At 40.2% G+C, this 20,879-nt stretch overlaps 1 protein-coding gene across 1 annotated transcript; it reads left to right on the forward strand.

Annotated features, from left to right (window-relative positions):
• The first annotated feature begins 2,105 nt into the window (after positions 1 to 2,105).
• LOC115673586 (protein HUA2-LIKE 3) lies at positions 2,106 to 20,741 on the forward strand. The gene is made up of 17 exons (XM_056314519.1): positions 2,106 to 2,543; positions 3,312 to 3,388; positions 7,949 to 10,021; positions 10,789 to 11,248; positions 12,603 to 12,711; positions 12,825 to 12,937; positions 13,170 to 13,357; positions 13,446 to 13,935; positions 14,088 to 14,520; positions 14,618 to 14,781; positions 15,016 to 15,116; positions 18,070 to 18,163; positions 18,285 to 18,361; positions 18,480 to 18,541; positions 19,002 to 19,120; positions 20,124 to 20,291; positions 20,417 to 20,741. Exons 1-17 carry the CDS (start codon positions 2,418 to 2,420, stop codon positions 20,447 to 20,449), a joined length of 4,887 nt encoding a protein of 1,628 aa, XP_056170494.1. The 5' UTR covers positions 2,106 to 2,417; the 3' UTR covers positions 20,450 to 20,741.
• The last annotated feature ends 138 nt before the right edge of the window (positions 20,742 to 20,879 follow it).

The following is a 20,879-nucleotide window of genomic DNA, read 5'->3' on the forward strand; positions in this document are numbered from 1 at the left end:
TGCTCAGCATACTTCAATTTACATCATTAAAAGGTTGTCATGAGCATTTAAGAGGCTAATGTAGTGGGTGAGGTTAACTCTAACTGTTGCTGAAGGTGGCTAAAGATTGGAAGTAAGATCAGCATAAATGACACCTTCATAGTCAAGAGTTCTAAGAGTCTTTTCCAAGTGATAATTGTTGGTCCAAATTTACCTACTATTGTAACAGTTGAGCACGAGTCACTCTTGAGTTGCAGAATGCCGCGGCGAAATTTTGTTCTCGGCTTCGTTTGTTTATCAGGAAATGAATGATTTAGAAATTTTTTTTTTAAAAATAATTGTTAATATCACTTGATATATTTAGTCAATAAAAAATATTTTCATTGTCGATAATAATTTGTTTCTATACATTTTCATGGATGATTGAAAATATTATTTGTCCATTCATTTTACCAAGGGAAACAAGCGATCATGTTTAGAAAAATATTTTCTAAATCGTTTATTTTCCGTGGAACAAACAAATCATTCAATATAACACATTTTTCTGGCTAATAGATTATTTCAATATAATAATCTATTCTTTGAAAAGAATAGTTTTGTTAAAATTTAATCATATATCATCAAAGTCATGGCAATCATATCGTCTGAAAAAAATATTATTATACATCAATTTCTCATCTAGATTTGAATTTTCTAAAATAAACTCATAAATGGTACTTAATGAATTGATTTTGAAAAAAAATGCAATTAAAATACCCTTCTACGCTTAAAAGTAAGTTGAAAATCAAACATATTTTTCAATAATTAGATTTACCAAGCAATTAAATAAAGAGGAAAAAAACTAAGTTATACAAAATCTTATGTTTGTTTGAGACTAAAAGGAAAGAGATTTGTAAAAAGAAAAAATAACAAACGACTAATAAAAAAGAGACAATAGAGGCGGCAGAGTTGAGATCATAAGCATGGCTACTCCATTTGCTCTAATCAATCCTTTTGAATCGGCGAAAAATATTCTCTAACTTTTGGGATTTAAAATCAAACCGTTTCTTTTTGATAAAGAACTTTATCCGGAGTGATTTTTATTTTTTAATTTTACTTTTCGAGCTCGCATAATTTGACCTTGATACAAATATCAACACATGTTTATATAAAAAAAATTTTACATTCTACTGGAGATTGAATTATAATTAAGTTTTAGCAAGCAAATCAATGAGTAATTCTTTGATTATTTGGTCCACAACAGCTAAAGCCATCCTGGGATTCTTAAGTGTGGCGCCATGGTGGTGGGTCCTGCGCTAGCGTCACCCCAGGTTTACCCTTCCGGCTGTCGGCCGTGCGGGGGTTCCTGGGTCATAAAAAAAAAAAAAGCTAAAGCCATCCTAATTCTTTCATAAATTTTTTGTAAGTCTAATAACTTTTCAAATTTTAATAGGAAAATTTTAATTTAAACCTCAAACGAAGCGCTCACTTAAAGTATTTGATCATGCGAATTTTGGTATTTTTCAGTCCCTTCACAATGCAATAATTATCAAAATAAGATGCCTCCTACGCCTAGCTCGACCCCAACTGATCCACAATTATTTTTTGGGTTAGAATTCAAAATCACAATTGGTAGTAAGTAATTTTAAGAATGTTTGTCTTCGGAGTGATCATTACTTTTCACTCGTGAGCTTTTCGAGTGTCAAGACATACAACATTTTGCTTTTTCCGATGTAAAAACTTAATACCATTAAAAATTATCGTATATAATTATGTAAAATTTATATATAAATTGGGATTTATATAATATTTGGAATTGTGAGGGGAAAATAGGAAAAAGAGTTATTTTAACTGCTATCCTAACTAATTAACGTTAAAGATTCACTGCAATCGAACTTTTTTTGGTTTTTAGCATTTGAAGTTGAACTGATCGTTTAGATACGTAATCCTTAGTCGGTAGGTCACGTGCCATCGGTGCGCAGTATCTCTGACCACCTCCTGACCGTTCCATCAGCACCCGGGCGCACTTTAGCCGTCGCCCCCACGCGCCTTAACCTGCGCCCACCGGCGCACTCTAGCAACCACGGGAGAGCCGAACTCATATCTGTTCTTCCACTAATCCCATTCTCTCTCGTTTCTCCATCTCTCTCTCTCTCTCTCTCCCTCGCTCCTCGAGCTCTCGCTAGGGTTCCGAACGTACACAGTCACTCACTCTCTCTCTCTATCTCCTTCTCCCTCTTTCTCTCTCTTCGTGATTGTACAGTCCCTCGCCGCGGTGGCCGCGTCCTTCAATGCCTACAATCGGCGCCGCCGCATCGTCGCCCGGGGAATTCAGGCTTCGTCTCGGGGGCGGCTTGGCGGTGTCGGCGCGTTCGCGTGCGGGATTTCATGTGAATCGAAATTGCGTGGCTTAATTTTGGTTTTGGCGCCGCCGCCGCCGCCACGAGATTCTTCTTCCGATGGCACCGAGTCGCAGGAGGGGGGCGAGCAAGGCCGCCGCCGCCGCCGCCGCCGCTCGGCGGCAATGGAAGGTCGGCGATCTCGTGCTTGCGAAAGTAAAAGGTTTCCCCGCTTGGCCTGCCACGGTATGTGCGCTCCACTTTTGTGCATGTTTTTGTGGATATTTATCTGAGAATTTGTGGTTTTTTGATGATTGCGGAGCTGAGAAAAGATGCCATCTCTAGGGTTTTTAGGTGACTTTTGGCATGCATAAGTGTTGGGGAGCCTTTTTTCTCTTGTATGAGGTGTTCCGTAGCTGGCTAAGTTTGTTTAGGTACCTCAATAGTTTGAGAAATTGAGTTCGATCGATGGGATAGGTCAAAAGTGTGCTTGATTAATATCTCTGGCTTCAGCTGGTGTTCTTTAATCATCTCGCGATTGTTGACGATTTCCTTTCAGCTCATATGATGTGTTCAGTTCAAATTGTAGGAATCTGGAATAAGAAATTCTCATATCTGGGCTAACTTTATATTGTAATAGTAAGGTCAATTGCTAGGCTAGTAATTCTTCTCGGCTTATTTCATGTTGGAGGTCCATTTTCATGTTTACATCTGATGATGCATGTGGTTCCTGTTTCTAGCCTGAAATGTCTTGGAGAAGTATCCGTAACTTGTTTGTTTAGAAGTTGAGAATGTCTGTGCTATGTCTCTGAACTACCTCGTGTTATAGGCTAAATGGCCCTATTGATGTTATGCCCATACAGAGGATTCTCCTGCTTGTGCAAAGCATTTTTTTACCATAATAGATCTTCCCCCTGCCCTTCTGTCTTATCTCTTTTAACTGCCTTGCACTGTACATGTACAAGTAGTTCTTGTCTGGACTCCAGTTAACTAAATTTTACTTTCATTGCGCAGGTAAGTGAGCCAGAGAAATGGGGCTATTCAGCAGACTGGAAGAAAGTGCTTGTATATTTTTTTGGAACCCAACAAATGTAAGTTTGAATGGACCATGTCAGTGATCTCTATAAATTGGTTCACCATGTTTTATATATTCTCATCTTTCTGGCACATGTGCAAACATTTGTTCTAGTTTTCTGCATGATGCAACCTTTGCCCTGTGAAATAGGTCACAAATTTGGTCAAATAATTAACTAGACTGAGTGGTAGATTGAGAGTCTTCAGAATGAAAGTTACGCTATTTCTGATTGTTGGAAGATTATATTGTTTCACTTGAATTGCTATGTTGTGGTGTTGTATTGGCTAGAAGTTAACAAAGGGGAGAGTTTATGTAATTGACAATTATGGTTCCTGAGGAATCCCTTATCTTCATTTCACAATGTACTTCAGAAGGTGAATTGCCATTAAAAGCCACGTGTTGTCACTGACGTCCCGTCTATTGAGAAGATCTATCATTTTAGATAAAAATAAAACCTCCTACGTGCATGCGCATGCGCAGGTGTATGTGTGTGTGAGAGAGAGAGGCTCAGAGCTCTTGTTAATGAGTGCCACTGGCCATTTGTTTTCTATTGAGATGTTGGTGGATAGGGGAATGGATTGATATGTTAACTTTTTGAAGAAGCCTTATTTGGTTAATGGCTTTGAGCTGCTTAAATAAATCAGGCATGTTCTGGAGGCGGATGAGTCTCTAAGCATGCTATGACAATAGCGCATGGCTGCGTGTGCAGTTGGATATTTGTTTTTGTTTTTATTTTGGGGGGCAGGGCGGGTTGTTGTGCGGTGCCAATTGAAGGAATTGGTAAGTTGAGCATTTGAGAAGATGAGGAGTAATCTTAAGGTTTTCTGTTTGTATGGCTTTCTCTTTTGGCATCTAGAGCTCCTCTATTCCCCGCGATTTCTCACTTTGTTCTGTCTTAGTTTCTTTCAACGGGTTCTGTCATCTGTGTATTATGTACTTGATTGTTACTGACATTTCCCAGGAGGAATGTGGGTAAAGATTTCAGATGTTTTAATTAATGTCCAGTCTATGAAAAGTTGCATTATCTTCTCATACTTCCTTTTCATTTAGCTGCAAGATGTGAAAAGAAAAGTTAGCGCAATGATTCTTGTCTATATTAGAGCCATAGTCATTTAACGGTTTGGCCTAAGAATGCTATGCATGCTCCTTTCCGAACTTTATCCAACAAATGAAGACACCTTCTTTGTTCCTCAAATTAAGTGGAACAAAATTAAATTAGTTATGACTCTTGAGAGTAGTTGATGGGGATTTGGAGGTCTCAAATTTGTTGTTGGATGGTTGTGACTGGTGGCCTTGAGGGATCCTTTAGGCTGGCTGATCAAGCTGAAAGTTTGCATTTTGATTTGTTAGAGGCTAGGGAGAGCTGATTAGTGTCTAGTTAGGATTAACCACATAGATTGTTGGTTTGATTATGCAGATGAGAAGATACATTTGAGGTTGGAACTTTGGTTTTGGTTTTTCTTTCCTGTTTCTTCCTACTACTCTCGGCTGGGTTTTTTAATTGTTGGTATATTGGTAGAGCTTCTGCCGACATTGGCATCATACAATGTCCTTTTATGTGCCATTTGGCTCCTGGGTTAGAAATCATATGAGTACAGATTGGAGTTGGTAATTAGAGATGCCATGAAAAAGGTTGAAATGAGGCCGACTTTCTTGGGGTAGCCCCTTCACATCTTTGTTTCAGAGTGGATTTGGTTAGTCATTAAATGATGTTTGGATGTGTATTATTTGTATGTATTCCTCTCCTATATTGCTATAATTATGCAATTTGCTCTATATTTCTCTATCCCCTCCAAAAAAGTACTTTACAATGATGCTTGTGGTAATGGATGTAATATGCTTTTCAATATCTTTTTATCACAACTTTGACTCAATTTTTGGTAAACTTCGGGAAGATAGAAAGTTGTTAGTCTGTTTCTATTTAACAAACAAGAAGAAATCAATTTACTTGTTTACTTGAGGAATGGAAAGAATGGCGAGCTACGTAAATCTCACTACTTTATCCACAGATTTTCAGGGGAGATTAGAAGGGCAATGGAATTTTTCAGTAAGAAAATTATGTTTCTTGTCATATCTATTTTTGGTAGGATCTAAAGCTTCCATCCTTAAGTTGAAGAGAGAAGGAAAAATTCCTTATTTCTTTTGTCGTCTTATTGGGTAACTGGAAATTGGTTCATAAACTACTTAATTAAAAAATGGCATGTTCAACAAAACATACCGTAAGATCCTGCTATATATTCCATTTTTGGTAGGATTTAAAGCTTCCATTTCTTAAGTTGAAGAGAGAAGGATAAATTCCTTGTTTCTTTCGTCTTTCCTAATTCTATAACTGGAAAAATGGTATCCTAAACTACGTATACAAAAATGAATATCCTGTCAAAGCTTTTTTGAAAAGACCAGTGAAGGCACTATTTGACTTTTTTTTTATATATCTTCAGCCCCTCAAGTCTCAGTCACTTGATATAAAACAATGAGCATAGCTTCTGTTTCTAGGCGTAGAACCAAATTGTTTTCACCTTGTGTTATGAAAATATTATTATAGGTTCTTTGTCAAACATTCCTATTCTATTTTGATGAATTCTAGCACTTTGATTCCACTATTCATATCTCAATTTGACAAGTATGTACTTTTTGTGGGTAAAACTCCTGTAGAAGGATGAGTAGTAAGTTTTTCCATAATTCTACCTCAGCCTGCTCCTTCTTCCTGACTTGATGTATATGCATACTACTGCACTGAATTTTTCTTTGTGGACCATATGGGGTCTCAATTGCTTGTACTTAGTGAGCAAGTTATTTGAATGGATCAGCTTTGTTAGTCATAAAACCTTCTCCTAGTAGGGAAGTTTTGTGGGTGGTTGGAATTTTTCTGTGGGAGTGAAATTTTGATCTCCTTGTTTATAGTTTGCCATAGGCAACCTTTCAGTGGAGTGGTATTGATATAAAATTGACATTGTTTCTCACACTTTATATGCTGATTGATTCATCTGACGCGAGTATGGTACAGTCTTTCCAGTGCAATAAAACTTTTTTGACAACGGCAACTATTGTTACAGTTAGCTATTTAGAAGAACCCGGGAAAAGGATATCATGTCAGAAATTAGTCTGCGGTTATAATAACAGGGAAGGGAGGAATTAGAGGAACATGACCCTGGCAAATTGAAGGCTTGTAGGAATATATTCTAGACAAGGGAAAAGTTTCATTGAATCTAATTTGTATTGTGCTCTGCTTTATGTTCAGAGACACTGTTTTTAAATGGTGAACTGTGAATGAAAAGTTAGTTTGGTACAAAATCTGTGTTGTGGGAAATGCTCATGCATGGGTGGACCTAAAGATATGGATATATACAGAGATGGCAGACAAGAGGGAATGAAGTCATTTTGATTTAGATGAGAAGTTGGGGGGCCCAAGGCTTTGGCAATGGGGGTTTTGTCTAATGGGGAGCTAAGCATCAGTAAGCTATTGTGTATTGACTCCCTTGTTCCCTTTGGTGCAAAGGATGGGATGTTTCGGTCTTGGTTATGTAGAAGATTATTCCAAAAGCATTTTTTGGGTTCAATTCATATTGTCAAGTACCTCAAATTTCTCTTAAATGCATTTGGCAAAAGAGTGGATACACACCCCGAGTGATGATTACATTTTATGAGATTATCGAGAACATTGCCTTTTACTTGAATGATCGGCTCATTATCTACAGATATGCTTTATTTGCTGAACCAACCGTTTGTCTTACTTTGAGTGGTACCTGTGACCAGATTCCCTTTTCTCCAATGCAGCATTTTATTGGGATGTCCTTTTAGTAAATTTCCATAAAAATGATCTAGGCTATAGTTCGTCTGATTCTTAATGTCACATAGGACTTTTTTTTTAAGAGTGCTGCTACTAAAATGGTACCTTTTATTGGAAGACTCGTGGTTCCACTTCCACATCACTGATGGATGGTAAAATATTATTTTCTTCTGACTTGTGGTGGGACACGAATTTTGTGTCTTCTGCCTTGAAAAAAAAATTACCTGAACTTAGGGAAAAGTTTTCTAACTGTCTTAAGTTTGGCTATGCTTTATGGAACAAACCGTTGGAAGCTTACAATTGGCAAGGAGATGATGATTCAGGGTTCTACATGAAGAAACAGCATTAGAAATAAGTTGATTGAGGATATAGGTTTTAGTTCATTGTTCTTGGATAGAGTGAAAGATTAACATAGGCGGGACTTAAAAGTATGTTTTAAGGCTACTTTGAAAGCTCACGCTAGATTGTAACTTTTTGTGAGTGATCATGTCCTCTAAGGGGGCATTGTTATTATGAAAACTAGAAGCGCTAAAGAAGATTTAGTGTGAATCTTGTGGAGGGATATGGTACAAAATAGAGTGCGACTGTTTTTCTATTGTATCTTTTCTATGCCCTTTAGGTTTAGTTGGATTGTTTGGTCACCTGTTCTATCCAATACACACACACACACACACATATATTTTAAGAAAATAGCTTTGTATTTGTTCGTACTGAGTTTTGATTGTTTCTTTTTATTATTATACATTTGTTGTAGTTTATTGGGCTTTGAATTGGATTTTTTCCCTGTAGAGCATTCTGTAATCCTGCCGATGTGGAAGCGTTTACAGAAGAGAAAAAGCAATCTCTTCTTGTCAAACGTCAGGGCAAGGGTGCTGATTTTGTACGAGCAGTTCAGGAGATTATAGATAGTTATGAGAAGCTAAAGAAGCAGGAACAAGACAATGATTTAAAAACTGAAAATGAGTTTGATGCGACAAATGGAGGGAATACAGTGGCGTCCTCACCAGACTTGCCATTGAAGGATCTGACAGGAGCTGCTGCAGGAACTTCCAATTTTCAATCAAAATGTTCAAATGAAAAAGTGACAGTAGAAAATGAGCAGAATCCGTCTGGTAAGGATGACATAGGTGCAGAAGTAGATAATTTGAATGATACACGAGCATCAGAGGATCAAACTGATGATGGGGCAGTCACTGAAACTCGTCCTCTATCAACTTATACTTTGAGAAGGAAATCAGGGAGGTCGCGCTTGGAGAGTTCTATTGCACAAGGAAGAGCACCTTCGGCTAGAAGGTCTAGAAGTTCCGCAAGGTTGGAATCCTCTAAACATGACAATTCTGTGCCATGTGAAGACGGTGAAAAGATTGCTGGGGTTCTGTCGTCAACTACAGTCCATGAAGGTTCCATGAGAAAGAGTAGACGAACAAGGAGAACTCTAGATGTTTCTAAAGGGAGTGATATGGATTCTCCTACTTGTCCTCCAAATGGAAGCATAGATGACAACGGCTCTGAAATACTGAGTATGGACTCAGATTCTAATAGTAATGAAGGCAGTGCTGTTGATTCTAGTTGTAGACCTTTGCACTCTGAGACTCCGGTTGAATCCGTGGAGGGAGATGTTGAATTGAACAAAGGGCTTGACCTCAAGATAAAGGCTGTTGTGCTCAGAAAAAAAAGAAAACTAAACAGGAAGCGAGCACTCAATGATGGTACTGAACCCACTTTAAATGACACGGAACCTTCACATGTTGCAAGTAAGGGCACTGGTCAAAATTCAGAAAGTGCTCCTGATTGTGAATGTCCGAGGGAAGATGGAGATGAGCACTTACCCTTATTGAAACGAGCTAGGGTACGCATGGGCAAATTATCAACTGCAGAAGCTGTCATTAATACCTCTTCTCCTACAGAGGAGAAAGTATCAGCAGAAGGTACTGCAAATCCTCCGGTGCAGAGCAGCTCGTCTTTAGATTGTGACGATGTTGATCAACCAATGACAAAAGAAGCTTCAGATGATGTTTCACCATCAGACAATTGTATACAATCTCCGGAATTCAGACATCAACCATGGAAAGATACGACGAATCAGTCAAATGTTGGTTCGACAGATGTTGAAGCTGCTTTACCTCCCTCTAAGCGCCTTCACCGAGCTCTTGAAGCTATGTCAGCCAATGTTGCTCAAGAAAGTCCATCTTCTGATGGCGCATTATTAGCCACACAAAGTTGTTCATCTGTTCGGAGTTCTCCTCATTTAGCGATTGAAAGCAATGTTAGCAATGGTTCTAGAGTGCCTCCTTCAGATTCTTTGGGCAACCTTGCTCCTAAGGATCATGTTCCTTCATTTTCTATTACTTTAAGCCCCAAAGGTTTAGAAGAAACTGCAAAGCTTAGTCAAGAATCGGACAGTTTCCATCAAAATATTGAAATCCAAAAGCAGGAGGAAGTTGTTGCTAGTGATGGAAACTGTCTTGATGGAAGTGATGCTTGCATTTCACCGTCAGCTAATCTGGTTGCTGCATCTGCAAAGCAAATTCAATCTGTCGGGCACATACCCCTTCGAGCTGAGGTGAGTGCAGTTACACTGAGATCAGATAACGTCTTATCAGAACAACCATTGCATAGAGAAGATGAAGAGAATGTTGCCAAGTTTGATTTACTGAACACTGGGGCCAACAGTTGTGATAAGCTGTTCAGTATTTCGGGTACTTCTGGTAGTCTAGATCAGGCCATAGAGATTGAAAGAACTGCTGCAGTCTTGTCCAGTCATCGGGCTGAAGAGCTGCGGCAGAGCTCAGAAGACTTTAGTTGCAAGAATATGGAGCACACGAAGTCTGAAGATGGTGATAGCTGTCATGTTAATGGCATGTAAGTTCTGTAACTTTGTTTTCTGTCTTTTTTCGAAAGGTAGATAAGGGAAGGAAGCTTTTTTCTCTCATATCATATAATGATGATTATTTACCTGTCGAGACAAACCTTACTGGAGTGCTTGAAAAGCGTAAGATGTGGCTTCTCGAAGATAAAGTGAAAAAAGCAAATTAATTAGTTGAATTTAGTGCATGAACTTGGATGATTTGAGTGAAATGTGCTCATCATAGGATGCTTATGCTTGTCTGTCACCGGTATTTTTTGTCATGGTTATGAAATCTTTTAGAGAGGTAAACCTATTACAGATTATTAGTGCAGCGGAACAATCTCCTGGGGTTCCTCCCTACAGGGCCTGCCAAGAGGGTGCTTCTTTCTTTTTTTTTTCTTTGGGAGAAGAGGAGCTGAAAAGGAAAGAGAAAGAGAGAAGGGGGTGGGGGTGGGGGGGGGGGGGGGGGGGGGGTGGTTTGTTCTGCTGTTATGGTTCACATGCGCGCACACTTAGGTTTTAGTGCATGCATCTTTCTTTTGTCCAATCTGTAAGTCTTGCCTTCTGATCTGATCGTGCATGTCTCCTTGTCTCTTCTGCAACTTTAACTCTAGTTTTTCATCTGCTAACTGGTATGGCATGCTTGGGTGCAATGCTTACCTGCATGAATTTTGTTCATGCGAATGCATGTGCTTAATTCCTTATTACTGTCTTCCATAATCTGCTGGGCTCAATGTCCCTTTTGATATATTTGAATGTCTGTTGTTGCTTTATCTATTAGGTATATTGCATCTGAAGGCCGACATAAACAAGCTCCCAAGGACAAAAATAATGCCTCTTTTCCTAATGGTCACTTATCTGACAAAGAAAACTCAATTGCCTTTTCAAGCGCTTCTTCGACTGATAGACCTCAAACACCTCAGCGAGCATCTCCACCAAGTTCCGCATTGTGCAATATGTCCACCTCAGATAGCAGTAAATTTACCCTAAGTAATGGAAGTGCAAGCCCTGTGGTCAGTTTGCCTCAGAAAAAAGCTTTGCATGGTTTAGCTGATTGTGAAGGCAAACTTGAGTCCATGACTCAACAACCAAGATCTGTGGGTAAGGGGAGCTCTTCAGATGCCCACGCTTTGCTGTCATCTTTTGAGGCTGTGTTGCGAATCTTAACAAGAACAAAGGAGAGCATTGGCCGAGCAACACGTGTAGCTATTGACTGTGCAAAGTATGGTGCCACTACTAAGGTGAGTTCTGATATTGATCAACATTTCTTGGTTCTTTGTGTTAGCCTTTTGTTTTAAGAAATTTTCCTTCCCGCAAGTGTTGTAAAACTTCTCATTCTAATTAGACTTGTCAAGCCAATAGGCATGCGGCCCTGCTGGTAAAGGGATTGGGGGGGTGGGGACGCTAGTATCACAGATGCGGGGTTCGACTCCTACGCTCTGCAAGAGGCAGAGCAAAAGTCAGAGAGCGAGGAGAGTTAGAGATAGGATAGACCCAAAAAAAAAAAATTAGACCATTCAAAATGGGTTGTAGACCCATTGCATAACCCATATATGATGGGCTTAGTTGTTATATAGGTTAGTTATATTAAGTAAGTAGGTCATAAATGGGTTTAAACATAATATGGGTGTTGAATGAGTCATAAATGGGTTTTACAATTTACTTAGATCCAACCCACCTCTATGACTCTCTCTTCATTCTCTCTTGCCCTCATTCGATCTCGTGTTCACTTACTCCGTACTCTCACCAAAGTATGGGTATGAATTTTCCTAGATTGGGTTAAATGTGGAAGTGTTTTAATAATATTGGTTGGGTCGGGTATAGATCATTATATTTGCATTGCATGGAAATGGGTCAAAATGGGTTAAATTGGTCTATTTGGGTCGGACCATTTTTTGCCCAGCCCGCCCGCCCGCCCGCCCGTTTGATGGGTCTAATTTTAATATATTAGGTTTGTTGACCTTGATCACAATCAGACTAATATAATGTGACAATATTCAGGATTGAGCTTTGTCTGTATGAGTTTGAGCTCTTTATTGTCCCAAGCTCATTTTGTGGAGAAGATGTGTATGCTGGATTTTCCTTCTCTAGAGTTGTTTTGTCAAGGCCTTGTGTTCCTTTCCTGGTGGTTTTGTGGGTTGGCATTGAACGATCTTATTTTAGAGAGTTAGAAAGAAGAAAATGAACAGACCTTTTTGTCTGTCTTCCCTTTAAATATCATATCTATAGTCCGCTTTGGTGTAAGATTTACAAAATATCTTCTGGCCTTCCATTGTTGCAAAGTTTGGGAATCATTTCAAGAAATTTCACACAGTGCGGTCATTTTAGAGTGCTACTGATATAAATTGTCATTGTGATGATAAGGAAATTACTCCCTTCGTTTTGTGTAGCATATAATGTACGGTGAATTGACTAGTTGAAGCCGTACACAAGTATAAATATTTTGACCTATTTTTGATATAATTTGACAAAACTTTTGTTTGTCATGATTAATTTGTAGAGTTTTGTCTTAGAGTGAAAGAATGATGAAATGAATAATTTTAGTTGTTTTATAATTTTTAGGCGTATGAATATCTTACTTGACTTCTTTGTTAGGTGGTTGAAGTGCTAGCCCGTAACTTAGAGAGTGAATTGAGCTTACACCGAAGAGTAGACTTGTTTTTTCTGGTCGATTCTATAATGCAGTGCTCCCGAGGTTTGAAAGGTAATGCCTCTATTTTTGTCACAATTGAACTTCCACAGTTCATGCTTGAAAAGTCAACTCTGTTTCTTTGTAAAATGAACGTGGTGAAGATTGGGTTGATTTGAATTTCTTAGGTGAGGCGGGTGGTGCATATCCATCAGCTATCCAGGCACTGTTGTCACGATTGCTGGCAGCTGCTGCTCCACCTGGAAATACTTCACACGAAAATCGAAAACAGTGTCTTAAGGTACAGGATTCTTTCTTTACTTGTCTTCTTTCCCCTTATGATGAATCTGAGAAAGGCTTGTGAGTTTCCTTCTTTTTTGGTCTAATGGCTGGGGGCTTTGGGCAGATGACAGGGGGTGTCTCTCTTGTTCCTTTGCCCTGGCAACCCCTGCTGAAGATGGGATTTAGTGGCTGGTTTGTTCGTATAGCTGTTTTCTTTTTTATGTTCTACCTATGGGTTTTATGCATTCTAGGTTTTGAGACTTTGGCTAGAAAGAAAGATCTTGCCAGAATCCATCATACGTCATCACATGAGAGAGCTTGATATGATGAGTGGTTCGTCTTCAGCTGGTCCCTATTCTCGTCGCTCTTCAAGAACAGAAAGATCTTTTGATGATCCTATTAGAGAAATGGAGGGGATGCTAGTGGATGAATATGGCAGGTTCGTACCATTTTACTTGGGTGAATTCTGGTTATTCCATCGTCTTTGGTTGGAAAAATTGCTTAACAATATCACTTTATTGTCTCAGCAATTCAAGTTTTCAGCTTCCCGGATTCTGCATGCCTCGAATGCGGAAAGACGAAGATGAAGGAAGTGATTCTGATGAGAGTTTTGAAGCTGTCACCCCTGAGCACACTTCTGAAGCTCCCGAGCAGGAAATGACCTCTGCTATAGCAAAGCATAGACATATTCTGCAGGATGTTGATGTTGAACTCGAGATGGAAGATGTGGCTCCTTCTGAAGTTGAGATGAACTTGACAAATGGTATTGTGGGTTCAGCACAGAATCCACAGAATATTGAGCAACATATTCCGCCTGCCTTTGCTCCTCGAGACATGCTTCCAGCATCTCCACCTCTGCCTTCATCCCCTATTCAGCTTCCACCACCACCGCCACCACCACCACCTGCACTTCCACCACCGCCACCGCCACCGTCTCATCCACCATTCCACTCTGGCTCCACAATTTCAGATCGTCTTGCCGGTGCGGCCAATCATCATGTTAATGCAAATGCTCATGTGAGTCTATACCACTATACACTTTATCTTGCTAATTTTTTTACTAAGGGAACTGATAGGGTGTTTTCTTTTTTTGCTTATGCTGATTTATCTTTGGATAAAAGGTAATGCTTTAAAAGTATTCTTCCTGTTGGTTTTTGGCATCTGGGCAGAATCTTCAGGATAATATGGGACCACCAGTTTGTCACCAGCCTGTCCCACCGAGAGTTGACCCTAGAGTGTCTGGCGGAGTCCATCTTCATGCTCCCGAGTGCAGAGACAGACAGAAGCATATGCATATATCTGATTCTACAAGCTCTTATGGCAGGAGATCTGTGAGTAACAATAGTCACGATGCGGATGATGTTGCCTGGAACCATAAACCTTATCCTATGAGGCCACCTCATGCTGTTCCACCAAATCAGTTCTCTTATGTCCATTCAGACCAGCGGACCAGGTCTCGTAGGGAGGCTCCTCCACCTTCCCACAACAGGTTCCACTTTCCACATAACAGGGGCAGTGGGAATCACTACAATAATCATGAGAGAATGAAACCACCCCCATATGAGACCAGAGAGAACTGGAGATTTTCAGCACCTTTTTCTGGTTAGATTTCTCCCAGCATTGAAATCAGTTTTGTATAAAACTGCGTATTCCTTTTTGTTTCATTCTGTCTTAAAACAAATATTACTTTTTGCTTTAGGGTCACGGTATCATGATAAAGAAAAAAACTATGGACCTGATCAGTATGACTACCCGCCATGTGAGCCAACAAGGTTCCCAAACCATGGATGGGATTGTCCTCCTCGACCAATGAATCACAGAAATCATGTGCCATTTAGACCACCACCCTATGAAGGTGACTTAGTTTCAGATTTCCTTTTATTAAAGTCCGTTACTTGGATTATGTATTGACATTTCTCGAATATATTTGATATTTTGATCTGATTTTTCAGCTCCCAGCTTTTGGCGGCCTAGATGAATAGACGGTGGTTATGAAGACAAAATTGCAGGTATTTGTCATACTAATCCTGGTTTTGGGGGACGATTCTCCTTTCTATCAGTATGGTTTATAATAATTATTCGCCATCACTGATACAGGTACAACCCCCTTTTGATCAGGGTTTAGAGGGTCTGATCTTGGTTGTTCTCCAAGACCGTGCAAAGCAGGTATTTCCTGACAAGAGGCTGCAAAGGGTTGGGTATAGAATGGCATGCTTTTCATGTCAAACTGTATATAGCTATAATTGTTATCATGTCCTTTGGAAGAAGGCAGCGAGCGACGACACACTGTCACATGTGAGGTTGGGGGTGGAGGGTGAGAGAGGGGAGGGCTGTAACTAACTCTTCTTAGGTTGAAATGTACAAAAATTTTGTACCCTTTCAACTTTAATTGCAGGATAAAAAATCAATTGTTTCCTGGAGCGCCTGTGGCCCAGGGCATCATTCCATAACCTTTCTCTGTCATTCCATGTTGATGCAATTGAGATGGTCTCCGTCTTGGTTTGTAGTTAGTTTACCAAAAGGAGTGAGGTCATATTTATGTGCACATATGCCTCGGGCGTGAAACGACGGATGGAATCCTTGGGCGCATCCAAGAAATTGGCTGATCCATTTCTATCGTGCTTTTGTTGGTGCGTGCCCTCTTCACTGGTTCCTCATTCTGCTAGGGTCGGGTGAAGTGAGAGAGGGCTTCTAGTTTTAGTTGCTACTGAAGCGGTGCGTACAGCTGTTTCTCTCTGTTGTCTCTTTGTTAGCCACTGGCAATGGACCTGCTGGTTTCACGGTTTTCGCCACTTGGGGATTCGTAGACCATGTAAAACAATACAAAGAAGACCAATGTCTGTTCAAACGAATCAGATGAAGTTGTAAGTGGTTGCATGATCTGGATTTGCATGTCAGCGAATGTGGAATCACTATTTATTTTATGTTAGGCAATATTCAAATAAAAATATGTATAGGAAAAAATAATAACAACTGTAGCGATTTCGAGAACCCGTTGAAAATCTGGCGGGTACCCGATAACTAAAGCGGGACAGATTTAGAGTTTCTTTACAAAATCCTATATATAGTTTGGGGCGGGTTTGGGAAATATTCGGTTGCTGGTGGGGCGGGTTTGAGATAAACATCGGCCGTCCTAAATCTCTGTCTAGGTGCTATCCCTTTACATAGGCCAATTTGAAGTGTCGAAAGGACCAGACAGAGATCTCACATTAGTCTGTCTGCTGGAGATTTCCTTTTTTTTTTAATCTTTTTTGGGAGGGGGCCGTGGACATGTGATAGGATAACGGGACCATAATTCAATGGGGCGGTTGACAGAGATCTGAAGACAGTCAAGCTCAATCCGCCGTTCCCCACCCGGCTAGAAAGGCAACTGAAGCATCATTTTAATGCTAGACGTGCCTTCGTTGTCGTTCGATGAGACGCAGCTGGGGTGACAGCGAAAGCCCGAGACCACTGCCAACGACATTTACCCACGTTGAAACAAACAATAGAAGAGGGGAAAGATTTGCTCATCCTCTGCTCTGATGTTACGAAAAGGGCCCCTAAAGCATGGAGACAAGGATCATGGCATCGTTCCGGTCCGGCTTTGTCATATTAATTTAGAAAGATTAACGGGGTTTGAACTGTGTTTGACGGCATAATCACAATGAGGTATCCATTGAAATCACTCTTTTCTCCAAAAGGGTAAATTCTAGAGCGTGTATGTAAGGTCCGGGCCAAGCTGCATCCGAATAAACTCACCCCTCTCGGATGAGTCGAAAGTGCTCAAAATTTATCCTCATTCAAAGGTTTGAAATATTCATTTTCATAAGACCCTCAAGAGAATCATTTAAATCGGTAAAGCAGAAAAATTCCATGTGGTCCCAACAATAATCTGTCTTCATGAAACAAAAAATGTCGTAAGGCACACATGGAACCATGATGAATGAAATAGCAAGAAAACGCAAAATAGAAAAAAGGTATCGATGGAAGCCAAATCGCGCATAAAAACTTCACTAGATCTCTTTGTTTTAAATTTAGAAAATAACACAAATGATTCTCGAACTTTAGCCCAATATGCAATGTGGTCCCTAAAATTCTAATTTGTTCAATGTGTTGCTTGGACTGTAGCTCGATATTCAATGTAGTCCTTGAACTTTTAATTTGTTCAATACGATCCTTGGACTTTTGGTACATGTTCAACTTGACCTTGAACTATTAACATGTATCAAAAGTCCAAGGACCGCATTGCACATTAAGCTAAGTTTTAGAGACCGTATTGAACAAATTAAAAGTTTAAGAACGATATTACACATTGAAACTAATTTTGTCGTTGCCCCAAATGCGAATTAAGGAAAAAAAAGGTGTCGATGGAAGCCAAATCAAATCATGCATCAAAAACTTCACGAGAGAGAGATCCTTTTGCTCTCCAAATTTTTTTTTTTTGATTTGTCCCACTTTAACTCTCAATTCGGTGATATCTTGATAGGCCGGCGAGGGCGACCTCGCCTAGCCCAGGTGAGGGCGGCCCTCGCCCGACGCCGACGAGGGCGGCCTCGCCTGAGGCCGGCGACCTCCGCCGGCCCCGGCTATGGCCGGCGGAGGAAGAAAACGAAAAAAAAAAGAAAAAAAACACAAAAGGAAAAATAGAAAGAAAATAATAAAAAAATTAAAAAGTTATTGTTCCGGTGTCGGAACAGTAACTTTCTCGCCGGCCGGTAGGTATTTTGGCCGGCCAAGGACCCAGGTCCTTATTTGAGACTTTTTGGGCACTTTGAATCCTTATTTGAGACTGATTAAATACTTTATGTCCTTATTTGACACAATATTCACTTTGGACCCTTTTTTAAGAATTTGACCCCAAGTGAGTCCTTAATTGGAATTTTTCCTATCTTGATAAGGACATCATTATATACGGAATAAAAAAAAAAGAAACACAGAAGATGCAGCGGACCCCACGCGGGTTTCCTCTAATCAAGTCAAGAGCTTTGCCAGCGAGTATGACGAGGCAATTGGCCAACTCACAACAGTCTCCTCTTCTCGACGTTTTTCCTTCCTCTTCTTCTTCTTCTTCCTCCTCCGTTTGAACCCCCACCCCCCAAAAGGAGGAGGAAAGAAAAACCATCGCGCACGCACCTCGAACAAAATCTTCTCCACGAATAGATAAAAAAGCCCACCCCCAATCTTCGAGCTCCGTCCACACGAAGCGAGGATGGGCGCTTCGCAGTCGGTCCCTGAAAAATCAATCCACGAGTTCACCGTCAAGGTAAATACCGGAGAAACTCATTTTGACGAGGTGCCTTTCTCTGCACCCGCGGCGATGATGCAGATGAGGAGAAAAACTGACGGGGTTTTTGTGGGGTTGTGTTGTATTGTGGGTGGAGCAGGATAGTAGAGGGAAGGACGTTGACTTGAGCGCGTACAAAGGGAAGGTCCTTCTCGTCGTTAACGTTGCCTCCAAATGGTATGCCTCTTGCCAATCCCCTGTTTCAAGCCTCGATCGTGGGTTTTCCTTCTCAAAGTTTTAGTTTGTTCTTGTGGAATCGGTTTATATTTGGTGTTGTTGATTGGTTTGGAAACAGTGGATTCACGAACTCCAACTATACGCAGCTTACCCAGCTTCACAACAAGTACAAAGACCAAGGTTGGTTTTTTTTGGTCCCTTTTATTTCCTGTTCTTGTCCTTTTAAGCTTTTGGGTTTACGCTGTTTCGCAAAATTTATCTGTTTGGTGATGATACTTTGGGTGGTGTGCTGGTATCTGGGATTTTGCTTGCAAACGATTGCTTTGCTGATGAAAAGAGGTGTATCAGACGGAGGGAATTTTAGAAACTGGCATGAATTGGTTAAATTCAATGCTTTTTGTCTGTTGATGCTGAGGATTTTATCTAAATCTTTTTGAGACTTCATGGCTCGATAGGATTCTTTGATTTCTTGAGGTCCTTAATGAATGTCGAGGGAGTCATCACGTATCTTTTCTTTAAGGGGCCAAAGTTGTCGCGTTGTGAATTTTGCTGCGAATGAAAAGTTGAGATCTTGTTATTTCCTTTGCTTATCATAGAATTGCTTAAAGTTAGAGGACTTCGGTATTGTTGGGTGCCTCAGGTCTGGAGATCTTGGCTTTTCCATGCAATCAATTTTTGAAACAAGAGCCTGGAACAAGTCAGGTGGCACAAGAATTTGCATGCACAAGATACAAAGCTGAATACCCGATCTTCCACAAGGTAAGAATTGCTGCTCTGCGAGCTTACGCTTTTTGTAGCTTGGATTCGCAAGTGATGTGGATGATTGTTTCTATATTGTATCACAATAGGACTTTGGTGAAAAATAGTTAACCTTGCAAACTTATGATTGTCTGTCAGTTCATCCTGTACAGATGCATGAGTAAAACCTTATGACTGTTGTTGCTCCTACGATGTGGATTTTCTTGTTCGTATATGTTTGCCAAGGTTTACCATTGGCCTGAGAAAATTTATTTTTATTTAACTTGGTCTCCTTTGCATTTAACTGCAACTAACTATAATCTTTATATAGGTATGCTCTTAGTTAAATCTTAGTTAAGCATTCAAATCATGGTCCCTGACTTGGGTAACAATTTCAGGAGTTTGTTGGCCGGTCCATGACTCAAATTAATTGTTAGCTAGAAAAAACTATCTCCTTAACATAGCGATCATTGCTTCTTTGAATGTGAGCTTATAATAGAGACAAAGTTTATTAGATTGATTATACTTGCTCTCTTGAAATCTGTTATAGTAGGTAAACACATCAGGTTTGGGTTAGAATGTTTATTGACGATAGGTTAGAGTGCAAGAGCCGAAAGGAGTTGCACACTTCAATCCATCAGATGTAAGGTATCAAAAGGTTGGTGTCCTACTCAAATGCGACCCCGGAATATTGTCTTTGGGGGTAACATGTCCGTCCTTCGAGATGTTAGTTTTGTTGGGAAAAACCTCAGTCGATAGCTATTGGTACATGTCCATCAATTCTAGATTTGCCTTTCGTTTTTCCTTCTAATTTTCATATTGGCATCACTCGACTGCTGTTGAATTTTCCTTCTCATTTTGCTCTATTTACGACTATACTAGTTGACAATCTCTCTCAAGTGCACCTATTATATATATGATATGTTAATAGCTACGTAGCTCAATAGCCCTGACGCATCTGGTTGTCTGACAATAGTTACTTTCATCCAATTAGCCAATGTATTGAGTTGTTGCTTGATTCTAGGTACGAGTTAACGGACCCGACACAGCACCTGTCTATAAGTTCCTCAAAGCAAGTAAATCAGGATTTTTGGGTTCAGGAATAAAATGGAACTTCACGAAGTTCCTTGTTGATAAGGAGGGGCGTGTTATCAGTCGCTATAGCCCAACCACCTCTCCTTTGGCCATTGAGGTACTTTCTTTCTTTCTCACTTCACATAGATTCCCAGTTAGCAGATCATCCGCACACGCGCCTTCAGATAGTTTTTCCTAGAAGAATTTGTCATAGCCCCCTGTCAAATAATACATGTGACGCAGGCGGACGTAAAGAAGGCATTGGGAGAGGCATGATGTACCTTGCATTACAGGAGGAACCTGTTGGAAATGTAAAGAGGCGATATAAAAGTCTGAGGCAGCTGCTTTTTCAGTTTGTTTATATTTGTTCATGTGTTTAGCATACGAGTTTTTGTTGCAATATGTATGCATTTTATGGCCATCTTTTCTGGTGTCAGTTGTTAATAATGGTTGGGATGCTGTTTCGTTGTCGACTGTATGACTTGTATTTTGTCATCACTATGCTCCTGACGCTAGAATAGTCCGCTGTCGTTCACCAGTTCAGAAATGATGAGGTGGGTTTTGGGAATTGCTGATTGTATCATGCTGTTTGGTCTCGAGGGACTACTAATGAGTATTGTCGAGGACGGTGAGGAATGAAGAAAGGCACGTGTTAGTTTTGCTGATGCTTGGATTGAGTTCCCAGGGAGTTGCAATCAAACACTCT

This window comes from Syzygium oleosum, unplaced genomic scaffold (assembly GCF_021117445.2).
Source record: "Syzygium oleosum isolate NSW1041296 unplaced genomic scaffold, Sole_v2.1 Sole_v2.09, whole genome shotgun sequence".
In the NCBI taxonomy this organism is placed as follows: Eukaryota; Viridiplantae; Streptophyta; class Magnoliopsida; order Myrtales; family Myrtaceae; genus Syzygium; species Syzygium oleosum.